We start from the raw sequence: 22,255 nt of genomic DNA, 5'->3' as shown, positions 1-22,255 counted from the left end.
TAGCATGCGACTGCCCGTAGCAGTACGAGTTATCTAAAAGTAGCAGGACGGTTGGTATTATTAATCAGGTGTTGTCGGTGTCTCTTGTTTTTCGATGCCGATTTTATTCGAAAGATAATTCTTGCTTAGTGCCTTTCCTACCCGCTCGCCTTGCCGGTTAATATCTACCCGTCGGTGTTGTTATTACTGCACTTCATTCACCTTGTTCACCGATTGTCTCTCCACCCTCTCCCCTTAGGCCCTCTCGAAGGCTGACGTAAACATTGGTCATGTGATAGTGCCAAAGACCAAATACACGCATGCATACACCACTGGCATACAGCAACAGCATCAGCGGAATCAGGCGCCGCTAGTGACAGAGATGCCAGTCTACTCATCGTCGCGGTGAGAAAAGACACGCGCGCGAGAACAGTGATCAACATCGGTGCCTAGTAGAAGAAAGCGAGGGAGATGCTTTTTACTCTCAGTCTCCTGTTGACCATTCTCGGTACGGCCATTCTTGTCTCGCCTGCTGCATGAACTCCTCGTCGCTGATACCGGTCGAGTGCGCAGTGCTGCTATTGTTGACAGTGCTTCTCTTGAGCTGTGCATGCGTGCAACGCAGCCGCCATCATGAGAATTGGACGCGTTGACGAACTCTCAGCGTTTCGCGCGCGGCCTGTGCTTGTTAGAGGATGAGAGCGAGGGTGATCTCTATGGTGATGACGAGTCGCAGCACACTAGCTACCTGTTTCCAATTGGTTTACTTTGCTTTTACCTACAATAGCTTGAAACGGAAGCCTCGCAGACCACACTATATTTAAGCTAATCGCAGGTAACAAGATTAGGCTATCCGCAGTAACAGACACATGTGTATGTATATATATATGCATGTGTGTGTGTGTGTATATGTAATGTTCGAGACGTAACGGCCTCGTTTTGTCTTCATTGTTCCTGCTGTCGTCTTTCCGTAACTCGAACGAGTCCATTGGTGCCATCTGCTCTCAACCTGCCACAGTACAATCCCCGCCATTACCATGATGAAGACAGTGTGGCGGCCGCCATGTTCGTGGCGTCGTCCGCTGCCACCCGCCCAGCTGCTAGCCGCTGAACATTATTGTATTGGATGCGCCTGCGCGCGCTGCAGCGCGGTGTTCGTTACCCCCCACTGTGCTAGCATCACTGATCCATCCCTCGCTTAATTTTCTACTATCTAGCTAAGATACAGCCGCCCAAAAAGTAACTAGCCAGAATTACATACTAGAGTTGTTGTACCAGAATCAGCAGCAGCGCCAGCGGCGGCGGCGACGTCAGGAGCAGCAAATGGCATCCCGTCACACCACCACGCAGGACCGGCAAACAGCGGACGAACTCACAGACACACCAATAGTCACCGCCTATTGCCACGATAGTGCACCCGACGACGACGGCGACAACGAGGACGATAACCATAAACGACGTAGATTTTAACACTGCACCAGGGTACAGGCCGATGAAGACTCAATTATTCACACAGCCACACACGGTCAGCGGTCACAACAGTCGGCTGTAAAGGCGTTTCAACAGTAAGCAAAAGCAGTGGTGATGGCAGTGAAAAGCGTGTGCAATTGAGGGAAAATAGACAGGAGTCAGAATATAGTGGAAGGGCGAAGGGAACACCAACATAAAGAACAAAATCGTGCAAACGAATGCCTGTTCACCCGCGCAGTGACTGGTGAGCTAAAAGATAGGCGAAGTAACAAACGGGAACTTTCTAGTATAACGGTAATGCTGAATAAATCGACAGCATATAGTAGATGTTCCCAGGTCGACCTCAGGCTCAACTGGCCGCCGGCGCCGGCATTTGGCCTTAGTGAGGACGTTGTTCTTGCTGTTGTTGGAACCGATATGAAAATGAGTAGCCACAGCTTGAAGACCAAGTACTACCTTGCTGAAAAGCGGAGACTAGATAAAGGAATTAACCGCGTTGGAACTAACCAGTGCCATTGAGGGAACGTTGTACCAACTTGAAAGGCTAATGGAGGGCGCTGGGGGTTCGTCAGCAGAGACTAGGTAAATTCAGCTCCGAGATCGCGATGCTCACAATGGACAACAAAAAGCAGTATCGCACGAAATCTGTTCATCAGATGCAACCAATCAGAATAGAAATGAGTTAAAAATAGATATCGACGCCTTTTTCTTTGTTCGCTAGTGTTAGGGTCAAAAATATTTGCATTCAGAACATAATGGAAAAGCTACAACGGGGATTGTTAAATTTCAACCATCGTATCACTGTTCAGACTTAAGAACCTTGCGGTCAGTGAACTCTGTCCTATTCGCTATTGTATGATGTGCAATTCGGGCATTGTCCACTCTGACAGAACGGTTGAGCTGCACCCAATACCAACAACAAGCCTTTCGAGGAGCAGCTAGCGCTGTACGAACGCACAACGGCTATATACGCACACAGAAAGTTACATTTACACCAGAAGAACTGGTCAAATCGGAGGCGTCTGCAACAAACAGCATAATGACGACAATGTTTGCTAGTCCTTGATGCTTGCGCTATTATCGTACCCATTAAATTACAACTATTTCGGCCCATATCAATGATTATGCTGGCGACAGGTGCAACCATTTAGATTTGGTGTTGTTGCTGTTGTTGTTGTTGATGGTGATGATAATGATGATGATATTATCGTAGACGTTGCTTTGATTCTATTTTTGTTGGAACCAATTTTGTTGTTGCTGTCGTCGTCGTTGACGTCGTCGTCGTCGTCGTCGTTGTCGTCGTCGTCGGTGATTTGATACATCAAGTTGGCGACTTTGCATATTCACCACAAGCACAAGTTGACTAGTTTTGCTCACTCATACACTGTCCACTGAATGTTCGCATCAGCCAGCCACGCAACAACACGACACCACAGCATTAGGAACAGCACAAGCACAGCACGGCGACAACAGCATAAACGGTGAAGAACAACAAGCAGGTACAACACGGACCGCAGCGGGCGCCCCTGTAATGGCGCCTGTGGCGATCCAACAATAACAACAACATTATTACAACAACACTCCAACTACTCAATAGCACTAAACCACAGTAGGAGTCAGACTGGCGCAGCCGCCTCCAGCAGCAGCATCATCAATCAGCACCACCACTAAACTGAGACAAACCGAAGGTCCGATTAGCCGTTCCGCCGACATTCACAGCAACATGACCGTCAACAACCGGACCGTGCTGATCATCCCCACCCCACCCCACCAGCCCTCCCCCTTTTTAGCGACCTCCCACTACCACGTCGTGCAGCTTCAGCACAGTCATAGCTGCGCACGAATATCGGCGTCATCAAAGGCGCTTGCGGCGGCGGCAGCAGCAGCATCGTGACAACGGCATCATCACAATTATCATTCCCATCATCACCAGTGTCATTTCTAATATCACCAGACCACTACAATAGCAGCTAGTCGTAGCAGCAGCGACAGTTTGTTGCCGCTCAGCCGACTCTATTACACAGTTGCTACGGCCAATGCGCGCGCGAGCGAGCACAACTATTGTTATTTTTGCTCGCACTCGCCGTAGAGGTTGTTATTGTCATGACAATAACAACTAAACAATCATGTCGCTGCCCGGTTGCTACAGCTGCTCCAGTCAGCGGCGTCAGCGCGGTCAGCCCAACGACGTCCATTGCATCAACCTTTTTCCCTGTGGTTGTCGTCATCATTGTCGTTATTGTCACCGTCGCGCCGTTCTCCAGTCCGTCCATCCGTCCATAACGCCAGGAACAGCGTGTACACGCCGCTCTTCAGCCACCGCTATCAACGTCGATGCCAAGATCGCCGCTACAAACGAACTCATAATCGGTCAGCAAGCAACTAAACAAGTAGGCAAGTAGGCGACGACCGCGGCTTTAGGCAGCGACTAACAACAAGAGTAGGGCCGCTTGAACAACTGATGCAGCTGCCGACGCTGTCGATGCCAACCACAAGAACTGGCCAATAGCAAAAGTAGCAGTGGCTACTGGTACTGCTGACTCCACAGAACGGAGAAAGCGAGCGACGAAGACGCTCGCTATAGACTCTGTAGGCGCCCGCCGGACGGATGGCACGAGCAGTAGCGTAGAACGTGGCCGCGAGGAGCGGATTTACCACGGCCACAACAACAAAGTGAAACATAACCCAGCCGACAAACAATGACGAGTACCGGCAACAGCGTCAAAAATAGCAGCAGCAGCAGCAGCAGCAATAATAGCTGCGTTACTTACCGTAGTAATTCTACCAGCTACAGTGGCATCAGTTAGGAAATAGCACCTTCACAGCAGTGGCGGGCGGGCGGGCGGTAGCAATCGGTATGAGGCGCAGCGTATGTGACAGCACTACCAACACAGCGAAAGAGAACTCCACTATCCAGGACACAGAGAGGTATACGAAGCAAGGAGTAGGGCGATTAGCAGTCGTAGTAACAACACAGACATCAAGAGCGCCGCTCACGAACAGAACAACACAGAACCAGAAGATCAACACACGCAGTTGGGGACAAGCACACAGACACACGCATACGCACACACCCAGCCAAAATGCAAAGCACAGCGCAGCGCTTTAGCGGCTGCGCCAGCTGCACCAGCAACTTGAAAGAGACCAGGAGGTCGTTGGTTGGTCGCTTGGGCCTAGCGGCTGACTGCTGCTGCTGCTGCTGCTGCCGCCAGCAGCACTCGACGGCCGCTGCCGCCGCCAGCGGCAACTAGTTTGTCCATCAACGAGGACCGATACAGACCCACCATATAGACATCCACCGTGCCCGGCAGCACCCGTTGCCAGCCATGCAAAACACAAAGCACCGTCCGCACGCATGCACACGGCCACTACAAGCAGCCACTCAGCAGCCGTACGCATCTACAACACAGAGTAGCAAACCGAGTAACTGCTGCTGCTCACGCAATGGCTACCCAGCCTGCAGACAGCCATCTACTCGGCCACAGATGAACGGCCACCAAGCGATACGTAGGTAGGTAAGTTGGTAGACACTGGACAGAGTCTATGGCTAGGGTAAGCACAGAGAGACACTCACGGGCACAGCCAATGACACACGAGCCCACACCCCACTGGGCAAGCACACTCGCAGCCAGGACAGGGACACTGGCTGCCGGTGACGGCGCCGCCGTCACCGGGAGCAGCAGCAGTGCTGTTGGCCGTCGTCTCTTTGAATCTCTGGGTCTCTGGCTAAAGACGAGGGCTGCCGCGGGTTTTTGCTAGGTTGTGGCAGCGCTGTTGGCTGCTGGCCGTGTAATTGCGACCATGGCCGCCCCATTGGATGAATAGCCAAAGAGCAGAACAGACGGCAACAGCAGTACAGAGCCAAGATGGCGCCCGCGGTACACACACACTGGTTTAAACAGACAAATCCAATTTTTGTCGGGACAAGCGCAGGAAACTCGCCGGCCCATCATATTGTCCAGAAATGATAATGTTGTCAGTCGAGGGTTTTGAAACGGGACGACACTCGCAGAACGGCTGGTAGCATATATAAGTTAGGCCTACAGATTATCCGAACACTGTGTCGAGCGTCATCACAACCATATACATTCGTACACAAACACACACACACAGCCAACCAGACGGCCATACAAACCACCTATATATACATACATTGATAAGGGGTTGGTAGAACATAAACAGAGAGCGTATGATCCCCTGTACTGTAGTACTGGCAAGAGCATACGTAATTATCGAACATGCCCAACGCATCCTTCTCACTCGACGAAAGCAAATGTATTTTTAATGATCGCTGATCGAAGCTCGAAAGACTTGGCAAGTCCGTGCACAAATCGAATAGCAGAACACGATTTGCAATGACAAAACACTCCATTGGCGCGTATTCCACATTAGCCAAATCTAAACTCTACAGCCAGTCGACCCATATCACATTTCGTTGTTACTGTTATTGTCACACGACTTCAGTAGACGTTTGTCGACGTAGCTGGCGCCGCGCATCGTCATCATTAGCACTACCACCACTAAACAACTGTTAAAACCACCCAAATTCAGTATACGCTGTATAGCCAATAGCTCTGGGTTGGGTTGGGTTTGCATTATAAACAAAGCGCGGCACCATTTTGGTATTCGATGGTATCCAGTCATCCTCATTCTTGTTGCATTGTCCATTTTGTCGTCGTAGACATATCGATTGTAAGCAAGGCGCGCTGACCATTCGATCAAACGAAGACCTGCCGCGGCCGCCGCCGTCGCCGTCGTCGTCGTTGATGTCCCGACCATCGTTATTGCTGCCGTAGCAGTTTGTCTCGTTCAAGCGCGCCTAACACAATTCTTGCATCGCTAGATTACGTCGCTGGCTCTTCTACTGAGTTCAGAAGCCAATTAGATGACCGTAATAGCAGAAGCACAGGCGATATGCGAATGTATTCGAGTAACAAAATGGTTGTCTTTAGTCCCGTAGTAGCCAGTTGCCTTCTGTAGCAGGTGTTAAGGTTGTTAACATTGTTTCAGCGTTTTAAAAACTACCGCTGGTAATGTTACGAATTCCATTTAATGCTGCGACGAGTTCAGACGCGCTCTGTCTTACCGAACGAAGATCTTTTACTTCTTCAGCGTCGGTTGTACGCACACATCGACCAAACGATTGGAAAGGTAGTTGATACAAGAAGCGGCAGCCACACTTTACTGTTCAGGCTTGTAGCGCCAACACCATCATCATGTAACATGAAAACTGGTGAACTCGAGACGAAATAAACACGATTATTCTTTTTAACCCTGTGATAATGAAAGAGCACTCGCGATTCGAGGTGATCGAACCTGACGTTCGTACTGAAATTCGGCCACCGCAAATTCACCATGTAAGCTGATGATTTCACACGTCGGGTTTCACGTTGAGACACACAATCATACCACGGGTTGATGCTGGCTAGAAGACGCAATAAAAACATCGATGAATCGAGAGACTAGCGGGTCTAGTGGTAGAAATACGACCACCACCAGCCAGATCGAGCCAATCCATAGTCGACCAGTTGTTTGCTTTTGCTGATGTAAAACAGACAAACACCTTAAAACGCGCTATTTCCTCAAGGTACTTACCTCCCAAATGATGCACTGCCTCCCCGGAGCCTTCACACGAACAACACCAACAGACACCACCTGCACGATAACTGTCTCTCTCGTCAACTGTATAATTGAGCAAAATCTCGCTGAAAACAAATAACCCTCCGAGCGAGTTCACATATTTGACCGCAGATCAGCGCTAACAGATCGGTGCGTCCAGCTCTCAAGCGAGCTGTAACGCGGCACGCTCGCAGCGACCCTTGTGGCGAGCCTTGAAACTAGCGAAAAACGAAGGTCCCTAATTTATCCGACCGTTTTTTCTAGAACGCAGCACGACGAAAAAATTGCACAAATGCATCAAACTTGCTCTACTCAACCTAGCCCAATAAAAGACCGGGTTTTCTTCTATCAATTAACTTGAAATTGCTTTTTTCGGGTTGCCGTTGTCCGAACTGCGTTGCAGACAAAAATTTTCAATGAATTGCTTTTTCCCGCAAAATTTTCTCAGCGCCGAAATGCTGTACTCAATGAAAGCTTTTCTATGATAAAATCAGTTTTGGATGATGAAAATGTGCACGAAAAATTCGTCCGGAAAACGCATTTACATAGCGACACTCCGCTAAACAGACGCACTGCCCGCCAATACACTCACAATATATACACAATCTTTACTGCGGATCCCTTCGGTGCTGCCACTGGAGAGAGCAGAATAGCCGTAGTTGTTGCGCCCGAGCTGGCGTTGTCGATGTTGTTGCTGCCGTGAACCGCCAGGGTCTGACCCGCTCGAGATGGCGGCCGCTGTCGCAGCCGGCGCTGCTGCTTCGGCGGCTATTATCTTTGCCACCACTCTGTTGTTACCACCTGCAGGGACTCACAACAGCGGCTGATCATCTGGCAAAGATCAACATCTTGCGACAGTCCCGTCAAAGTTTCGGTCGCTGTTTGTTGCCCATTACTAGTACCTCTCTACTGCTAGTATTAATAACACAGCAAAATCGGCCACCTGCATAGCATTGCAGCAGTGTCCCCGCAATAGCGCAGTGCTGACGTGCTTGCTTACTAAACTTCAGGACACGTGGTTCCCTGAATTCGAAACCGGGCGTAAACACACTTCGGTTCGTGTTAGGGGAGGCCAGTCGTCTAAGACGATGGCACTAGCAAACGTAAAACTCGAAACATGTATTTAGCATGGCAGCAGCGCGTCCCGTAGCAGACAGGACCTGCTCTCATAAACAGAGAGCAAGTGAATAGCAACGAGTGAGGAAGGGAGGGCGAAGGCAGAGAGACGCAAAGCGACGAGATTTACATAGAAGATTGTCGTGCTGCGACAGCAAAACCTCCGATAGCAATAGCAGTCGAGTGAGAGGTGAGTGTATGTATTCAGAACAAGCAAGGCCCGTAAACCTCGTTGAGGTGGCTGTGCGATAAAACCGTTTGTTTGTGCCAACTAACCATTCACCAATGCGCTAACCAGCTGTACTGCCTGGTTCTTTGCTTCGCGTTTTCGTTTCTCGTGCAGTTGGCGGGTCGGTCCATTGGGGGTGGCCCGCAGCCGGCCGTAATCGTTGGTACTCGCTTGGGTGATTCAATTGTCCAGCAATAACAGCAGTTGAATGCGGAGCTGCTACAGCAGCAGTATCAACAAAAGTCGTCCATGTTGTTGTTGACTAGTTGCCTGGCTAGTTCTTTGCTTATTCAGGCTAAATCCGTTGACGACTGGTAACCATTGGTCGAGTGCGTTGTGAGAGATCTCGCTTTCGATGCCGGCGACTGCGCCGGCATCATTACAGACGTGCAACGATAGCGTGGATTTCAACAAGACGTACGGATAGTAATGGTAATAATGCGGGGCTGACGGTGTCGAGCACTTGTTGGTACCGTATCTAGCGACTCTAAACTTGACTGAAATCAACAAGACGAGGTAAAACAAAGTTGTAGTTTTTGCTATCAGGTGCTGCTTTGAGGTGATCGACAGGATGCCATTGTTTGGGTCGGCGAGCTCTATGCTCGAGCAAGAGATCGAAAAGGCCACACTGGAGACCATCGTTAAAGGTACGCTTTGCTGAAGCAGAAAGTTCGTTCCGTGTGTCTTATTGACCTTGCCACTTTGCCTTCTCTTATCAAAATAATTAACAATAGAAATGCTTTAGGCAGCTGTGTTTGTGAGCATTGAACAGAGTTGTATCGCCATAGCTTCCTGTTCTTGTATAACTGGCACGAATATAGTAGTCTTCTAAATTGGATTTGGTTAGGTTAGGATTTGGTAAAAAACGATATTCGCTCGATTCTCAAAAATAAAACATGTACTTGGAAAAAATACGGACGAAAAAATAAGGACGCTCTAAGTCTGAAGGAGCAGTTTGATCTCGATATTAAATGACGACAGTGTACAGTAACTAAGCGGGGCAATATAACTCCATCGAAACACACATATGAACGTAAATGTCTAAAGCATGTCTATTATTAATGATGTTGACAAGAAAAGACATAGGAACAATGTAAATAAGATACATCGTTAGCTACGTCAAGTCGTTTGAAAAGGTACTTTCCTAATGTAAAGGCAACATTAATCCTTGATTTATGCACAGAACGAGGACGCAGATAATTACCTTTTTAGACAAGAAGGTTAGTTTGCCATATATGTTCTCCTTATCATGACAGCATACGCGTACTTGACGGTCAAACGTGACGCAGGTTATAAATTAGGACTGGTACAGCGGTTACTAAAAACAGTTCAATTAGGGAGCGACGCGTCTAGACGTAAATGTCTTGAAACGTCTAGATTAGGAACAACTAGATAATTGGAAGTCTGTTACGAAAAATTCACATTTTTGTTGATATAAGCTGAGATTATAGAAAACTTTTTCCAAAAAAAGCAAGACGTTTTAGAAAGAAATCTTGGCTGAAATCTTTCCGTTATTTCAAAACGTCACCTTCGTTTGATTTTTAAGGTGTTCCACGGGATGGAATGAAAAATAATTTTATCAGTTTCAATAACTGACCGCTTCCGCTGTTCGGCTAAATAGGACGAATCATATCAATAAATATATGATCGCCATTATTCTATCTATTCGTGCACGTTCCTCAACGATAAAAAAAATTCTTACGTTCAAAACATACTCCAAAAACAAACATATATATTTATATATATATATATATATTGTTGTTTGTTGTATATATATCCAATTTATTCTATATTATCTATTTACTGGACCAAAAGAGAGTTCTTATGTAGTACCCAGCCCAGTATAGACCCACTAAGCATTTATTATATTTATATTTAAAACGGCATTTTCTACGACAGTGCTGCGTAACAACTGGCTTTTGGATTGTGTCTAGACTAAATCAGTTTCTATGGCGGTGCTTCTTAATCGCATTGCGTTTCCAATACTAAGGTTTACTGACCGCTATCAATCAGTCGGTAAATAAGGTTGGCTAGGTAACAACAGGGTTGCTGTAGCTAATCAACGTTCCATACATACTCAGTTTCAGAAAAGTTTCATATTCATCGTCAGTAACCTACCAACGTATCTAAAATCATCAATCAAAATAAAATCAGCTGTGTGCGCTGCTATTACGATTTAAACAGCACTTCGAAGTATACTAGTCAATGCCGGGTACCATGTGAATTGTAAGAACTTTATAAGACGTAAGACGACGCTAGGAAACGAGGAAGAACTTTTCAAAAACTGTTTTACTGTGATATAACGTGGCTCACTAACTGCGTCAAAGAATGCGGTACTAGTAATGTTGAGTCATATCGGCTCATTAAACAGGGTCTCAGTGTGTTAGAGCTCGTGCCAGCCGATGAATTATGTCGAATTATCCTGGAACGCTATATAGAGTACTGGTTAATTACCCTCTCGATTTCAATTGGATTGTGGCATTGTAGTGTCCGATTACGATTAGGGCAGCTATAATGGATTGAACTGTTGTTTTCATGGTCTAAAGCAGCGTATGTTTGTTTGTTTTACCAAGATATTAATTGCATTGAATAAAAAAAAAACACTGAAAATATTTACTATGTAGCTCCTTGACAGGTTTTGTGCAGAAGGTGATGCAAATCGATATAACAATCTAGGTGAGTCTTATATTCGGGCATAACAACAGTCTGTTATGACGCGTTCAATGCATCTATATACATATCTATACACTTGATGGCAGAAAATAAGAGGCGGAATCTGCGAGTCCCTCCATATTCTGTATGAACAGTGGTTTGACGTTCTGAAACTTGAAGAAAAAATCTTTGTACACAAATCTGATATGCCTCACTTCACCTCAAATCCTGTGAACTTCCCAAGATAAGGACTCCACTACAGCTACTACTCTACTACTAAGAGGTATAATTACAGCTACACCCTTCGAAAACATATGTCTATCAATTAGATTCATGTCCATTTGAGCTCACTGTCGTTGTACTACTGTCGTGCGAGCATTTCCAAAATCTTGGCTAAAGCAAACGGAAACCCTAAGTGGTTAGATAAGAACGAAAATTACATATGTCGTTACATATGATGTACACAGCATTTAGTCAACGTGCAAGTCAACTGATATTACAAGAATGTGTTATATAAACTCAAAAAAAAATAACCCCAACATTGCAAATGACGACAAGACCTTTAAAAAAAAATTTAAAGGTTCTTAAATATTGAACGGTCGAACAGTTGTTACGACCATGCAGATATCGAATTAAGACGATATTACCAAATATCGGAGTGCGGTAGACGCTGGTAAAAAATGTTTGTCTAAGCGATTTCCTTGGAAAAGGGAAATATAACTGAAAATACGATACTATTTTTTTATGCTGATTCAGTGGAATTGTAATTATAATTAGCTCGACATGTTCCCTTAGGATAAAACTAGTTCGACAAAATTGGGTAGTGGATTCTAATGCAGGTTTTTGGTACTAAAAAGACAAAATAAATTGCGTGACTCTATTTAACGTGATTGCCTCTATTTAACGTAAGGTGATCGAAAATATTCACGTGGTTGTCTTAAAGTTATGTGATTTTTACTGATAACACTTCCCTTAGAATAACATTCTTTATGCTGGACATTGGGCTGTTTCCAGAGGATGTTTCTGCTATGTTCGAGGTCTGCGATCGAGTGAACTCAACCCAGGATGGAACAAGAGAGGCGTACCGGTGTCTTGTAAAACGGCTGCAAAACCCAAATCCTCGTGTCGTGATGTTAACGCTTGGAGTACTTGATGTTTGTGTTATGAATTGCGGGAAAAAATTTCATCTTGAAATCTGTTCAAGGGATTTTACGACACAAATTAAGACAATACTAAGTAGAGGTCATCCAAAGGTGCAGGACAAGCTGAAGTTTTTACTGTGCAAGTGGGCCAACAACGAATTTAAATCTGATCCCCAGCTAGCTATTATCGACAACTTCATCCAGCGAGCGAAGATGGACGGAGTAAATTTCGAAGTCCAGGACCCCAGTCTAGAGACCATGGACAGCAAACCGACCCAACGGAGTGCGCATCAACAGCAACAAGAAGAGGATGATCTGGCAAAGGCAATCGAGTTGAGTCTTCAGGAAAGCAAAAAGAAAAGTGATCCCAGAAGTGGAACGAGCACGGGCAGCGGGCTGTATCCATCGATGAGCAAAATTAGTTCGATCACTTCGACAACGGGTCTAAGTAATAGTGCCCCAAGCGGTACCAGCAGTGCGCCACCTCCCAAGGCCAAGGAGTCGCGAAAGGTTCGTGCTCTCTACGATTTCGAGGCGGCTGAAGAAAATGAGCTGTCATTTAAGGCAGGCGAAATTATCATCGTTTTGGAAGATCGTGATCCCAACTGGTGGAAAGGCTCGAATCACCGCGGTGAGGGTCTCTTTCCCTCAAACTTTGTTACAGCCGACCTCGAGGCGCCACCCGAGGAGACGGCCCCTGCGTCAGAGGCCGCCATCGAAACACCTGTGGTCGCCTCTGTAACACAGGTGGATGAAGTTAAAATCAATGCATTGCTACATATGCTCCATGACGCTGACCCCACCGTCTTGGAACGCACGGAAACTGATGCACAGATGGAACAGCTCCAAGCGGAGTGCGCTCTCATGACTCCGCTGATCGACGCAGAGCTCGAGAAGATCGATAGGAAACACCAGTCACTAACGACGCTGTCGCAGCGGCTTACCGACGCATTGGCCACCTACCATCAGTTATTACGGCAGCCGCAGATGCCATTTATGCCGTCGATGATGGGTGTGGCACCCCAGGGTCCACCAGGTGTTCCGCAAATGACTTATTATTCAAGCCCACCTATTGGCGTTCAACCTCAAGGATTCCATGGGCTGCCTATGGCACTCCCCGGAGTAATCCCGCCTTCCCGCATGCAACCTGTTCCACCACAGCAACCTGTTGTAAGTGCGTCTTCTGGTCGATCCATTGTTCTTCCTGGCCAGATGCCTCCACCAGGTGCAGAAATGCCTCCGAGTGCCCATATGGTTATGGGACCCCCTTATGGATATCCGCATCCGACGATGAACGGCACAGTGAATGGTGCTTTGCCACCAGAGGGAGTCATACAGATGGGGGTGCCACCCAGTCAAATACCGCCCGGCCCTGCGCAATGAAAATTAATCGTGATATTAATGAACCCTCTTCGTGATGAAAAATATTATATCTGCAGCAGATCTAGTGTCTCGTATGCCTCTTTAATGAAATACTTCAGGACTTTCAAGTTGTATCCAGCTTTGCCGCAGGAGGGGCGAGGGAGAGAGAGAAGCTGGGCGGCTGCGCAAACGTATTTTCCTCTGGTCATGCTGCATGTAAATGATATGGTCATGTGGTCATGCTGCATGTAAATGATGTCATGAGGCGACTCGTAAATAACTTGCAAGTAGCTACGTGAAACATGAAGACTAACCATTTTTCAGTAACGTTTGGGCGGTGCACAATTAATGCATGACGGATGTTTTTGTGGCCGATCGTTGTATGTGCCGCATGCGAATATTAATGAAACTACGCGAATACCGTAGCAAGAGTTTTACTTGACTGGATCAGACCAATAAAATTCGATCCAGTTTGTGGTTGACCGCTATCGAAAAAAAGAGAAAGGAACAAAGTGAGCCTGTTTAAAGTGATTCTATAATAAGACTAATTACTGATTCTATAATAAGACTAATTATTAAATACCGGGTTGCGACGATTAACAAAGAAAAAGAAAATGAATATAACGATTACCGCACTCCACACATACGTATGTATAATCAAGAACAGGAAAACGAATATACGAAGCGAGAAAGAAAATCTTAGTATAATATTATACATAAACATGTTCAGTCTATGACTCGAATAGTGTGTTACTATGTTGCTAATACATACCATTATAAAAAGCTACTATTGAGACTGTTCTGTTAATACAAACGTGAAGCAATGAATCACATGCCTGCCTTTTTGTCGTACTGGTGACATAGTCAACGACCGCTTAGGTGTGAGGTCTTTGAGATTTCGCGAAACGCACCCCGTTTTTAAATGACAGCATTTACAATGTAGAGAGTGAAGATTTCTGCTGGGAGAGATACCTCGTGTATTCAAATAATAACATAACGAACAATCCTGATTTCACTTTATTTTGCTATCACACAGTTTATGGCTCGGTTTACTTACTACATAACGAACAATCCTGATTTCACTTTATTCAGACTGTTGTCATCTAGAGTCCCGTCTATACCCAACAAATTGATACACCCGTATTTAGTCATCTCCTCCTGAGTGTACGTAAATAATCTGTCCTGCAGCAAAAATACAACGGGTGACAGAATCAGAGGAGATAAAATTCTAGCTTCCTGGTTGGTTATCGTATATATGTGCGCTAATCCCACAAAAACATAAAACTAGCCAGCTATCATTTTAGATTTTTGCCGGCGACCGCCGTTACAATTCTTATTCATATACACGCGCGCAGCTCCCGTCAGCATCTAAAGCTTTTCTTCAACGGCGCCAGGGTACCGTCGATTGTACGTTATTGGAGTCATCTTAGCTGTTGTCCGCTAATGCTGAGTCCATTGAATCGTTTTGAGATCGATTCCTTCCTGAACCATATCCCAAAGAGGGGACATATCCCGCAGTCGTTTTACAACACTGATAATTTTCTCTGCCGTGTAACGCACCTCCTGTTCTGTTGTGAAACGTCCAATTCCAAATCGAATCGATGAATGCGCCAGGTCTTCTTCAGCTCCAATAGCTCTGAGGACAGAAAACCAGAGAGTATTAGGGACACTTTAACCTTTTATTGATTTAATAAAAGGTTAAAGATGGCTGAAAAATGTGTCATTTAATTATATGCGAAAAGGACAAAAAATATCCGCCGCTGCTATAATTAAAATGAAAAAAAAAACAATATATCCGCCGCTGCTATAATTAAAATGAAAAAAAAACAATATTTTTTTACGTTATTCTTCAGAAATACTATTCAATTTTTTGTTTCGCGTAGCTAGGATTGATTTTTGTGCCTTTGATGTGCACTTGATTTTTGTGCCTTAATAGTCTGATTCTCACAAATACTAAAAATGCTGTAATAATCTGATGCTAGTAATGATTTATCTGCAAATACTATAATTATGATACAAAAATAAAAATATAATACATGGTAGTTATGTTTTGGGGTTTCACGATGTTTAGGTATTCTTCGGCTTAATAAATGTGCTCTCAAATTGAGTCCAAATACAAAGAACTCTAAGCGATTTTTGTACATCTACTGATCATGTATGAAAAAGTTTAATGTGTCTGGTGTGCTCCTTTGTATTGCTGAATGCGTCAATATAGTCATTTTAAAATAAGTGGTCAGCAAAATCTGTTCTGCTTATGCCCTTCCCAATTTCTCAAGCTCTTTAAGGACACTTTCGAACACAATTTCAAGATGTACTCAAATCTTCTTCCTTTTTCCATGAAAAAAAGCATATTTGGACAAATAATATTATAGAACAGGCAAAAGTATTATAGCAAGCAAATATTTTTCACAAACCTAAGGACGTAACTTGGCTCAAGACTGGCACTTGTACAGGCACTACCGGAACTGAGTGCAACATCCTTCATGGCCATAAGGAGAGATTCGCCTTCGACACAAGAAAAAGATAGGTTAACACATCCGGGATAAGTCTTCTCTGGATCACCATTTCTCACCACGTGCGTTAATTCCGATGTAATCAACTCAAGTAGAAGGGACGATAATCGACAAATGTGGTTATAGTCGTATTGCATCTCTTGTTGAGCAAGGCGACTGGCCGCACCGAGACCCACGACCAAAAAAGTTGGTACTGTACCGCTTCGAAGACCACGTTCCTGACCTCCTCCGCTTTGAATCGGTTCCACACGAACTCTAGGCCGACGTCGCACGTACAGGGCGCCCACACCTTTCGGGCCATAAATCTTGTGACCGCTGATTGACAATAGATCAATACTCATTGCGTTTACATCTATAGGGATCTTGCCAACGGCTTGGGCAGCATCCGTATGAAAGAACACCTTCTTAGAACGGCACAGTTTGCCAATTTCCTCAACAGGTTGCCGGACCCCGATCTCGTTGTTCACGGTCATCACGGACACTATAGCAGTATCGGGTGTGAGAGCTGCATCCACCGTTGCCATATCTAGGAGTCCATTGTTCTGAACGGGCAGATAAGTCACGCGAAAGCCCTCAGCCTCAAGAGCACGACAAGAATCCAATACACATTTGTGTTCGGTCTGTGTCGTAACAATGTGTCGCTTCTTTTCGCCATAAAAACGTGCTACACCTGCAGATCAAAAAACACCGTATACACTGTTCAATAAACACATGGGGTTATACTGTTATTATTGTTATTAATATTAATGCATACTAATGAATTGTCATTAGTATCGTTGCAAGAAATACCGCCGTTGACAGCCTCGTCGAGGTTCCTGACAAAAGACAAAAGGCAAGAACAAAAACGCTTAATTCGCTTTTGTTTGTCTTCAGCAGTATAATAGGCATACGTTTTAAATAAAAACAGAACGGTTTCCGTACAGAGATTGTTCCTATGGTACCTTTAATTGCAATGTTATTACTCTCAGTAGCTCCTGAAGTAAATATGATTTCTTTGGGATCAGCCTTTACAAGACTGGCCACTTCTGCGCGGGCACGTTCCACTGCTGCTTCGCTTTCCCAACCATACTGATGGCTACGCGAGTGCGGGTTACCGTACGAGCCGATCTGAAAAGGAAGCATCTCATCGAGAACTCGCGGGTCGAGCGGTGTTGTAGCCTGGGCATCAAGATAGAGTGGGCGAAGATTGTTTTCAAGCCGCGTTTTCGATTCATAAGGCGCCGGCATGCGAGCCTGTTAATTGATTGTACGGCAATTGCGGCACTTAATTATATTGTTTTAAATCAACTAAGCGTTTTTTAACGTTAGAACGTTAATCAGATACTTTTGAAAAAAAGCAGCGAAAAACGTTAACATTTTTGGAAATTTTCTGTATTACACATTAATTATTCACAGAGGGCGACATATGTTTAATCGTAAGTTAAAGAGCCACCCAAATCTAATTGCACATTTAGAATGATATCATCAGCGAATTATTGAATTCGCTGAGATTAAGTTCTAGATGTTTTTTAGCCATTTAGTCGTAGAAGTTATTTCGAATTGCTACATAGCGACGTATCCTAGAACTAGGCTATGATAACAATTATACAATCGATCCAGTCGCTGAAAGGTTGGGTTGCATGCATTATGTGTATCAAAGATACTATTTACCGTTGGTTACCATTAATTGTCATGTCGTCTTGGCTATACAGGCTTACGGACATGCATTAGTCAACCATACATGACAGCCTCTAACACTGAGTGTTTGGTCGTGAAGTAACAAGCTTTACAAACCTACTACTGCTTACCGGAGGTAAAGTCTGTGGTACAACCGACATTGTCCTATAAACTATGAAGATCTGGCGGCGGCCCTCCTGACACAGCGGTCTACCCAGGGCCAACATGTTGTTTACTGTCGAATGACGTTTTTATTCAGCGATCGTAACCCACTGACTGCAAAGCATGGCGCAAAGTAGCGTAACAGACACAAAATCGTCAGGTCTACGTGTGTGTACGCGCAGTTCGCTGAAACGGTTTAACACAGGGGGGTAAGAAAGCGGGTCTGCAGATTTTGCCTTTTTCCTTCTTTTTCTCCATGTTTTCTTTTATTCCACCTTCATTTAAAGATATTGAGAAAGCGGGGTTTGGTACAATTTCTATTTTCCTCATGTATAGTAATAATGATATAATAAAACCTTCAGATTATTGGAACTGATAGCTATCTATAGGATCATTGCTTTTCAAAATAAAGGACGCTGTTAGCTTGACAATTCTGCACAAATAGATGAATGTTAACGAAAACTAGTAAGTGAGCGAACGGAAGCTAAGGAACATCTAGAACATTAGCCCAAAAGCGGCAGCGCTAGTTATGAATAGTAATGTTCTCTGGCCGCTCTTGTCCACCTACAGAAAAAGAACTCGGTATAGAAGGCCGAAACCAGCTAGCCTTCAAGGGGGCGTAAAAGTTCTTGGGCCAGAACAAACTGTACCATACACTATAATAAATATACGGAGTTCTTAGTCAGTGTAGGAAAATTCGCGGCTCTCCTGAAAGACTAGAAGCCGGATTGCTCGATGTCAGCGATCACGGTTTTGGACCTCCAAAAGAAACGCAAAAATGCGCACCGTTCGGTTGCACCCAGAAATGGCATGTAAAGATGCTTGACGACTCAATGCATACACACTACGCCTTAGTGCATAGAGGCGGGTGCTCGTGTTTCACTGAGAAAGGCACAGCAGAGCATGACGAATGGCAACTTTCTGCAAAATATACCTTCATTTCTAAACAAAACAAAGCGAGACATCGTAAGCGAAAAAATGGAGACAGGAACACAGGAGCCATGGCAGACTGCACGCCTAAGGCCACTATAAAAGTCGCCCCTAACACCCGTCCATGCACTTGAAGGACCAACCACAACCACGTTGGCAAGGAATACCAACTTACGGAACCGACTGCAGAGGCGCAACACTTCACAAACTTTTCCTGCCGCCCAACACCGCCGTAGACAATCCCATTTCAGCCGCTTTCCAGTGTCTGAACACAGCAACACAAAGTGGAAAGCACTTCGAAAAGATAAAAAGTACTACAATTAAAAATGACAGTGAAATGGAGTTGCGAAAGCCTTACTTCCTTGCTATTTTTACTGCTTATAGCCGCTCGCCAAATGATCAATCTTATGATGTTTGCCAAAACGTAGGCCTTGTTTCCGTTCTTCTCCAAGCAGATAGCTACTCCATCATACAGTAATACTGATCACAGTTTTAGGGGTGTTGCCGTGTTTTACAATCGACGTCTGGGTACAAAGAAACCGGTCCTCGCAGAAGACAACTGTTTAGTCATCGAGAAAATCAATATTATTGCGATATCTGTTTGTTCACTCGGGGAGGCTGGCAACAACGAACTGGTAAGAAAATTGGTGAGGTGTTATCGACTTGGAAGCGGATAAAAATCAACTATCATTGCCGGCGATTTTCATGACGGAATCGACCACTTTGAAGAAAAACGAATGACTGCAGGAGCCTTAAAAGGACTTCGGTCTGTGGATTATCACAGATCCTGGTACTTTCCCTTTTGTAAGATCCATCGAAACCTGTACGATGAATTAATTTGCTATAAACATTACCAAGAAGCAGGGTCAATACGTCAGTCCGTATGATAGGTGCATTTTTGGGGTGGATCCTGCCGGGATCATGTTAAGAAGTATCAAAAGCGACTATCAAAACCGTTAACTCGTAAAGCTGGATATCAATAAACTTCAAAAAACTGCTAATACGATTTTCACGTATGCAGACAATCCTAAATTCGCGTGATGCATCTTTTACATCGGTGCTAACCGGTTGCTTAGCCACCAAGCGACCCTTAACTGCTAGAGAATGCTGAACCATGCGAAGTGTTCAAATGAAGTGCATATCATTGAAGGCCAAAGGGTTAAGTAAGGTTCAACCCAGCTTTTGGTCATTGGTTTTCAGGATTGAGAGATCCTACAAAAAATTTCACAAAAGTGCAAACGTAAGGTCAAAAAACGTGTGAGATGAAAGTTTTGAGAGACGGCTCGCGTGCTTTCTGCGTATGGCTCCAACATACCAGCTTTGCCAGAAGAAGCTGCCCGGTACGGTACAAACGTAACAACAATTTAAGCGGTACGACTCTGGTCAAACCCAAAGAGGTGGATTGAATCATGTTACTGGGACTATTCATGTTAGTCATCAAAAAATTAGAAATGGATGGCAGGACTGGAACAAGACTTGGAAATCCACAATTGTATCCTTAGGCTTCTCAATCACAAAGCGGAATAATATACAGTGAATACATGAAAGCGGCAGTTGCGCAAACACTATCTTATCGAACGCGTACATGACTGAGGCATAGATTCTAGCAATATGAGGAGATTATGACATCCTTGTTGTCCTTAAAAAGACAGGGGCGTTTCCCCATAGGTGCGAACAGTTCTCGTGGACTTGATGTCTTAGAGGAGAATCGCAAAGAAAAGCTATGTCTGCAAATTTCTGACAAATATTCTTGTATGGCGGTCAACTCCTCTTCTAGAGTATCGCGTGGCGTTGACAAAGAAACGGCACGGGTTTCAGATGGAAAGATTGGTAATCGTTTGACATTTGTGGTTTACAGAAACAAAGCGGAGGCAAAACTTGGTTGTCCGAGTCAATCTTTCTACTAAGTTCTCGCAGACTTCAGAGCAGCTTGTCGGGATTCGCGCGAATCGATAATCTCAATCCGCTGTTCGTCAAGTTTCTAATCAACGACTTTTCTTCACGTATCAAGCAATGGCACTTTCTCGAGTACAACACATAGGTGGATTCCACCAGCAACTGGCGCTGATAATGCTGGATAATTAAGTTTGGTTTTCAAATTAACATGTCTAAAACTGAGGCTATGACCTTCAGAAGAGGGGTATGGCTTGCTAATAGTGATTCGTTTTATGTGAACGGAATGTTTTTCAAAATTGTCAACCTGTCAACAACAACAACAAGGAAATCTTTCGTTGATCATCCATGTAGTGGTAATGCTAGAAAATAATGGTAGCGGCTGTCACAATCGAAAACCTGTAAAAACTACAGGTTGAAGTAGCAATCCAGTTATTTAGTTTAAAGATTACGCCATCGTACACAAGATTAAATTTTTAGGAAAAACTAAGCATTCGTCATTTTCTGTAACTGAGTCAGGCGTTCTTAGAACTAGTATTAGGCCTGCACGCAATCGTTTACGACTGCCTTAAGTACTTGTTGATCGACATTTTGACGTGCAAACAATCTTAGGGTTTTCGAAAAGCGAAGCATACAAGACATTTGCACAAACACAATGGTCAATTTCGCCCGAAAGAGATCCTTTTTACTCACCTTCACTTAGTGCAGACGACAGCTAGAAACAAACAGAAGTAATCGCCATATTATAGCACAGTTCGCAATGCACAAGCTTCTTCACTTTATCTGGGAAACGCAGGCAAACCATGAACTCACTGAGAGTCGTATGTACGCGTTTTGCAAAGCTATATGTTCTAGACACTATTCTGGTCAATGTAGCCTAGTGTGTCAGTTGACCAACTTGTCAACATTAGTACCTAGTCAGTTATACGTGTTCGTATATGTACACGATCCTATCTTGTAACTTGGTTTGTATATTTATAAATTTCAACATATACATTTACACAAGCCGGGTGAAATAGATAAAATGGATAAATACTTTTGACTTATCATTCCTTTTGCAAGAATAGCATGGTTGTACTAAGCAATGAGTTTTTCAAACAACTACGGCATTCACAGAGAAACTAACGTGAGTATAATGTGAGCCAATACTGTAAACAACACATTCCGGTTTTCAATTGCCAACCAACTCGAAGCTGTTGGCGTCCGCGTTTAATCGCTTTCTAAAGGAAAAGCTTCATTTATTGTGATAACAGACCAATCTTTCACCGCTCGCAGACAGGACACGGCCACTCACCGGTCTAACTCGCTTTACTCCATCGCCAAGTACCAATAAATATCCGATTTCGCTTTTATCTAGCGTCGCAGTCTGTTGTAATGCATTAATACATTTCTGATCGGTTGTTTTGACGACTACAACGAAGAGTTCTAGATTATTCTTATCTATACGGTGTTTCGATTGCGTTCGATCTATTCGAATAGTTTACACTGTGCTCAAGTGGAGCTTTACACCGCCATATGTATCGTCTGCTAGC

At 44.6% G+C, this 22,255-nt stretch overlaps 3 protein-coding genes across 21 annotated transcripts in view; 1 reads left to right on the top strand and 2 right to left on the bottom strand.

Moving 5' to 3' along the window:
• Positions 1 to 7,231, bottom strand: part of upSET (SET domain-containing protein upSET) — a 28,901-nt gene extending 21,670 nt beyond the window's left edge. Inside the window, exon 1 of one of the 5 annotated variants that reach the window (XM_022801686.2) lies at positions 7,045 to 7,231. The gene's annotated coding sequence lies outside the window, so the exon portion shown is untranslated. The other 4 variants (XM_086987808.1, XM_022801690.2, XM_086987807.1 and 1 more) reach the window with 4 other exon arrangements.
• A 462-nt stretch (positions 7,232 to 7,693) lies between these two features.
• Positions 7,694 to 15,611, top strand: Stam (signal transducing adaptor molecule). Of its 4 annotated transcripts, none has more exons than XM_022801930.2 (3): positions 7,695 to 8,374; positions 8,960 to 9,060; positions 12,080 to 15,611. In XM_022801930.2, exons 2-3 carry the CDS (start codon positions 8,985 to 8,987, stop codon positions 13,588 to 13,590), a joined length of 1,587 nt encoding a protein of 528 aa, XP_022657665.1. In that variant the 5' UTR covers positions 7,695 to 8,374; positions 8,960 to 8,984; the 3' UTR covers positions 13,591 to 15,611. The 4 variants fall into 4 exon arrangements, with proteins under 4 accessions (XP_022657667.1, XP_022657665.1, XP_022657664.1 ...); XM_022801929.2 differs by having other exon boundaries at positions 8,528 to 9,060; XM_022801932.2 differs by lacking the exon at positions 8,960 to 9,060 and having other exon boundaries at positions 7,694 to 8,374.
• On the bottom strand, positions 14,571 to 22,203 carry LOC111248878 (cysteine desulfurase-like). Of its 12 annotated transcripts, none has more exons than XM_086987833.1 (6): positions 22,018 to 22,203; positions 21,417 to 21,506; positions 17,870 to 18,086; positions 17,024 to 17,189; positions 15,984 to 16,752; positions 14,571 to 15,205 (listed from the first exon to the last, which is right to left on the bottom strand). In XM_086987833.1, exons 3-6 carry the CDS (start codon positions 17,963 to 17,965, stop codon positions 15,010 to 15,012), a joined length of 1,227 nt encoding a protein of 408 aa, XP_086843959.1. In that variant the 5' UTR covers positions 17,966 to 18,086; positions 21,417 to 21,506; positions 22,018 to 22,203; the 3' UTR covers positions 14,571 to 15,009. The 12 variants fall into 12 exon arrangements, with proteins under 12 accessions (XP_086843959.1, XP_022657668.1, XP_022657674.1 ...); XM_022801933.2 differs by having other exon boundaries at positions 17,024 to 17,315; positions 22,018 to 22,201; XM_022801939.2 differs by having other exon boundaries at positions 17,024 to 17,315; positions 17,870 to 18,014; positions 22,018 to 22,201.
• Positions 22,204 to 22,255: the final 52 nt, after the last annotated feature.

This window comes from Varroa destructor, unplaced genomic scaffold (genome assembly GCF_002443255.2).
Source record: "Varroa destructor unplaced genomic scaffold, Vdes_3.0 BEIS01000004.1, whole genome shotgun sequence".
Taxonomy (NCBI): Eukaryota; Metazoa; Arthropoda; class Arachnida; order Mesostigmata; family Varroidae; genus Varroa; species Varroa destructor.
The sequence above is the reverse complement of the archived record's forward strand: the minus strand, read 5'-3'. Positions and strand labels throughout refer to the sequence as shown.

Bases quoted from the DNA above. Each gene is read 5' to 3' on its own strand.
- Stam (XM_022801930.2), top strand. From the start codon at position 8,985: ATGCCATTGTTTGGGTCGGCGAGCTCTATGCTCGAGCAAGAGATCGAA. The intron at 9,061-12,079 runs GTACGCTTTGCT...GGCTGTTTCCAG, and splicing joins ACTGGAGACCATCGTTAAAG to AGGATGTTTCTGCTATGTTC.
- LOC111248878 (XM_022801933.2), bottom strand. From the start codon at position 17,965: ATGTTGGCCCTGGGTAGACCGCTGTGTCAGGAGGGCCGCCGCCAGATC. The intron at 17,316-17,869 runs GTAAGCAGTAGT...ATCAATTAACAG, and splicing joins TACCACAGACTTTACCTCCG to GCTCGCATGCCGGCGCCTTA. The intron at 16,753-17,023 runs GTACCATAGGAA...TTTGATCTGCAG, and splicing joins TAATAACATTGCAATTAAAG to GTGTAGCACGTTTTTATGGC.